General features: G+C 39.1%; 1 protein-coding gene across 10 annotated transcripts in view; it reads right to left on the bottom strand.

Annotated features, from left to right (window-relative positions):
- The window catches only part of Znf131 (zinc finger protein 131), a 117,137-nt gene that overhangs the window by 22,016 nt on the left and 89,700 nt on the right, over positions 1 to 5,421 (bottom strand). For all 10 annotated transcript variants that reach the window (XM_008842110.3, XM_008842108.3, XM_008842109.3 and 7 more), the window contains one exon: positions 4,732 to 4,876. In XM_008842110.3, coding sequence (XP_008840332.1) covers positions 4,732 to 4,876 — 145 coding nt within the window. The remainder of the gene's footprint in view (positions 1 to 4,731; positions 4,877 to 5,421) is intronic.

Below are 5,421 nucleotides of genomic sequence, written 5' to 3'. Positions count from 1 at the left end.
AGGCAGATTTCAATGGTAATGTTTTTCACATCTACTAATTATTAAGGAGCACAGTTTTATGCTTTGAAGAATTACTATTATTTAAAAAAAATTTTTTTTAATTTATTTATTTTAACACCCACTTCCCAGATAGCACCCTCCCATAGCCTTCTTCCCCCTACTAGAGCCCTTATATTCTGCTCTGTCTGATATCCCTGCTACTGTCTGCTGTGTTGTCGGCACCCCCAGCCATTCCCCACTACTTGCCCTTCTGGTGAATCTAGTCAGCCTATCGAGAGGTCTTTGTTTTAGGAGGGTCAGCTGGGGTATTATTAAACAATGCTTTCTTTCCAGCTTCTTATGTAGCCCTTGCTGGCCTGGAACTCACTGTAAACCAGGCTGGCCTTGAACTCACAAGAGCTCCTTCTGCCTCTGCTTCCTGAATGCTGGGATTAAAGGTGTATGCCACCATGCCCAAAAGAACTGGACTTCTATATAGAAGTCAGGTACTAACTTCTCCCTCCGCCCTCAAAAGAGAGCTTACCATCAAGACTAACCTCCTGCTCTTCCTTGGTCATATTATTTTTATCACAGCAATAGAAAAGTAATTAATTCAGTTGTTTAATTATGAGGATGACCAGGTGAACCCAGATTCCTACCCCAAACAGGAATAATCAAAACACAAGAAGTACTTCCAGAGGACCTGAGATGGGTTCCTAGGACATACATTAAGTGGCTCATAACTGCCTGTAACTCCAGTTGCAGGTAATCTGACACCCTCTTCTGGCCTCTGTGGGCATCACATAAATTTAAAAAAGAAAATTTACTTCTTAAAAAAGGAGCTTCTATTACATAGTAGTACATGTGCTTTACCAGATCTGTTTTAATGGTGTTACTTTAGAATGTTCTCTTTCAAGACAATAATTGACAGTTTAACAGTAATAGAATCTTGCTCTTTTCTGAGATTTTAGTTTTTACTTCTTAAAAAAATTGGGCATGCTAGAGGTCTTTATAATTTTGTTCAGCTGACTACAGAATCTGAAAAAGCTACTGATACATAACATACTTCTGGTTTTTTAAATATGTAAGTATATATACATAGATATATATAGATATAATCTTAATTTTTGGAAACTTTAGCTGTGCTATATACTTTGGAAAAAATATCCTAGCTTAATGGGCTGAGTTGGTATTGTACAGGATTTAACAATCATTTTGGTCTAGAAATGTTGAGTTTAATTTTTTCCATTTGTACAGAAGTTAACACATTATATTAAATATGTAAAGTCTTCTCTTTGTGGGTTTGATTTAAGAAACTAATAATGTATTCTGGAGAAAAGCCTTTCTATTTGGCTTTTGTTTTATTAAACGGGATAAGCCAGTTTGTATTCAACAGCTGATGGCAAAACAGATTTTGGAGACTATCAGACAAGGAAAGGAAGAAGCTTGACAATTGGGTAGCCCAAGAGGCAATTTTTTATGGTAGCTTTTCAAACTCATCCAAATGCCTCAAGAATAAATATACACTCTATATAACCTCAAAGATGTTGAAACCAAATGCAAAACTATAGGAATAATAGTTTATTATTGCTTAAATGGAGGCTATAAAAAATTGTAAGTACAGAGGTACCTAAGGTGACCTGCTTGGAGCAGTCAGCAAGGCTTCAGAGAACCAAGTGGTGGCTATGGACCAAGACCAGAAAGATGAGTGTGCTGGATAGCTTCTGTAGTCAGCTTGATACATTTGGGTGAAGGGAACCTCAACTGAGGAATTACCTTCATTGAGGTGGCCTGTGGCCATGTCTGTGGGACATTTTCTTGATTGCTGAGTGATGTGGGAGGGCTCAGCCCATTGTGGGCAGTACCACCCCCTGGAATGATCATCCTGTGTTATATAAGAAAGCAAGCCAAGCACAAGCCAGGAGAGCAAGCCTGTAAGCAGTGTTCCTCCATGGTCTGTGCTTCAGCTCCTGCCTCAAATTCCTCCCTTGGCTTCCCATGAGATGGGATGGGAACTGTAAGCCAAATAAACCCTTTCCTCCCAAAGTTGGTTTTGGTCAGTATTTTTATCACAGCAGCAGAAACAAAGACAGATGAGTAAAGATTCTGTCAATGAAGAAGCAGAGTAAATGAACTCTAAACCAAGAATAGAGCATATGCATAATATTATTACTATGCACAGACTAATTAAAGTGATTTCTAAATAATTCAAGACAGATCTAAAACAGGATAAAAATATTTACAGATTTTACTTGGCTCAAAGCTTAACTCTTCTATAAAATTTTTAAATATTTATTTTGTGTATTTTGGGGGGCAGTATGTGCCATGGCACGCATGTGGAAGTGGGTTTCAGGGACTGAACTCAGGTCATCAGGCTTGATGGTAAGCACCTACCCTTCGAACTACGTCACTGGCCCTCAAAACTTACTTTTTGAAATGCCTACTCACAAAACATTTGTTAGAAACAATCAAAACAGAGCTGATGGAAAGCTTCATTATCCCAGCAGAAAAATAAGAAGATCAAAACCAACACTGATCACTTTTCAATGCAATACTGAGGTGACAATACAAATTGGGGTTACCAAGAAGCTGACCAAGGAAACAATTGGTAAATGAGATATTCATAGAGAATGCGCCAAGACTTCTGACATATTCCAGGGAATTTAGAAGGTCATGTACAAGCACAAAGATGTCCCTGTTCAGGAATGACCTTAAGAAGGCCAGAGTGCTCACCCGATTAACTTTGAGATGTGTCCACAGAAGTAAAGGTTATGGAAGAACTGTAAATTGCATCATTGAACACTGATGTTATGCCCCAATACAAAGTACCTCAACAAAGCTATGGAGAATGACTCACATTTATGGGCGTGTCTAGCCAATAATCAGCTGATCAGCAAGTTAACTTAGAGACTTCAATGGTGACACACACATACAGAATATAAACTACAGAATTACTTCAAGAAAGTCACTAATAGAAACAATGACTGTGTGGGGACAGCAAAGTGGCAGGGGCTGGTGATATCTATATACCAGTACTGACTCATTACCTAACATTAAATTCAATTGTAAGATACCCACAGATACTCTCCCTGTAAATTTACAGACACTGCATTATAATAGCAAATATATAAATAATGTTTTCCTCCTACTTTCTTTTTTTTTTTTGTCTTTTTGAGACAGGGTCTCCCCTGTAGCTCCAGCTGACCTGGAACTCACTATGTAGACCAGGCTGGCCTCGAACTCACAGAGATCTGCCTGCCTCTGTCTCCCAGAGTGCTGGGACTAAAAGTGTGTGCCACCACGCCTGGCTTTCCTCCTGCTTTCAAAGGCACTGCAGCGTATACTGCTTGCAGAACTGGTTGAAGAAACAATTCAACTTGTTACTACTGCTAGTTTATAGACAATTATTCAATTCCCCCCCACCTGGAGTTATTCTCAATTTTACCTTTTGACTAAATCATATTAGTGAATTGGATTCAATCATTTTGTTCCTCCAGGAAAATGAGCCTATCAAACTCTACTTGGCGGCATGCCAGTGGCCTGTATTTTAAAATGGGAGTGCAGATAGGAGGATGGAGGGGCAGTAGGTGCACGGGTGTGATGGGGCACATCTTTGATCCCAGCATTCAAAAAGGCAAAGATAGGCAGAGCTCTGTAAATTCCCCAGCCTGGTCTTTAAGCAAGTTCCAGGCCATCCAAGGCTAGGGAGACCCTGTAAAAAAAAAAAAAAAAAAAAAAAAAAAAAAAAGAGAAATGGAGGCAGGGAGAAGCAAATACTACCAGGAGGAAACAGTGAGGTTAGTATTTCAGTTTTAGAGTACTATATACTAGATACCATTCTATGTATTTTATAGGCATCAATTTATCTAAACCTCACAAATATTTCCTGTAGAAAGTAAATTACTGCCCTAATTGACAAATTAGGACACTGTCAGGAGGCTGAGCAACTTCATGAAGGCCACACAGTGATAAAGTTAGGGTAACTCAGAGAGTGACTCCAGAGCTCTTAGTTTATTAGCTTCTGTTGTTCCTAGTCATTATGTGGAGGTGTATCAAGAAGGGGTTACTTTCTCATGTTACAATACAACTGAACACCTTTTTTCTCTTTGCACTGGGCACTTTAGAACTGAGACCTCGAGCCATATCACCTAGAGAGCACACAGTACCCAACAATAGACACAGAATGTATTTGAATGATAATCATTCTTTATAAATTTTGGGGGGGAGGTCTTTTTGAGACAGGGTCTCCTTGTAGCCCCAGCTGGACCAGAACTCATTATGTAGACCAGGTTGGCCTTGAATTCACAGAGAATGGCCTGCCTCTGCCTCCCAGAGTGCTGGGATTAAAGCCTACACCACCATGCCCAGCCGAATGACAATTATTTTAATTTGGCCAATTATCCTAATTTGGCCAATTATCGCCTTACCCTCATCCAGTCTATTTTCATTAATATTATTTTTCAAAAGTAACATCTCAACTTTTGTTAGCCAAACCCTCTGTAGAATATGTATTTGTAATTCAAATACAACAAAACAGTTTTGGGGGGACAGGGATGGAGGCTCTCAGAGACAGCCTTAAGGAGCTGCCTAGTCTTTCTTATTTATTAGATTCCAGAGTAGTTTTTGCACCCAGAATTTTCCTCATTTCAGACTGTCACTAATGTCATGACATACATTATGAAGTCTTGGCTAACAGGGTCACGTAACATCCCCCAAAAGACTATTTGCACCTTGCTGAAGGTGAGAAATTACCTGATTTCAAGGGCTTTGATAGCTTCTAGCATCTGTAGAAACTCTGCTGCTTTCCACACATCATTGGCTTCTTCTTCTCCTTGTATCATTAGTTTTGCCGTATATGTGAATTCAATTAAGTGACGAAAGGCCATTTTACTAACACCTGTAAGAAGGATGGACATTATTAATTAACATTAGCTAAAACCTCAACAATATATAATAAGGAAGAAACTACTTAGGATTTGATTACTTCTTGCATTTTTAAAAATTTCTGTTGACATCCCAATCATAGTTCCATTCCAGTACTACCTAACAAACTACTTTAAAATCTTTTTCAAAGATTTCCAAAGACTCTTAAAGAGCAGTAAGAGCAATCAAATAATAATGAATTGGCTAGTACGTGCAGGCATGCTACATATCTTGCAAAGAGATTACAGCTACATGGACTCAGCTCCAAAATCTTTTAAGATTTTTTTTTTTATATGTATTAGTGTTTTGCCTGTATGTATGTAAGTGCATTTGTGCATTCAATGCCTGCAGAGGGCAGATGAGGGTGTCAGATCCCCTGGAATTGGAGTTATCAATGGGATGCTAGATGATATATGGGTGCTGGGAACTGAACCCAGGTCCTCTGCAAGAGCAGTCAGTGCTCTTAGGTGCAGAGCTCTCTCTTCAGTCACCCCGCCTACACTTTTTAAAAGAATTCCA

This window comes from Nannospalax galili, unplaced genomic scaffold, assembly GCF_000622305.1.
Source record: "Nannospalax galili isolate Female #2095 unplaced genomic scaffold, S.galili_v1.0 scaffold139, whole genome shotgun sequence".
NCBI classification, from domain to species: Eukaryota; Metazoa; Chordata; class Mammalia; order Rodentia; family Spalacidae; genus Nannospalax; species Nannospalax galili.
This window is presented reverse-complemented; position numbering and strand designations above follow the sequence as displayed.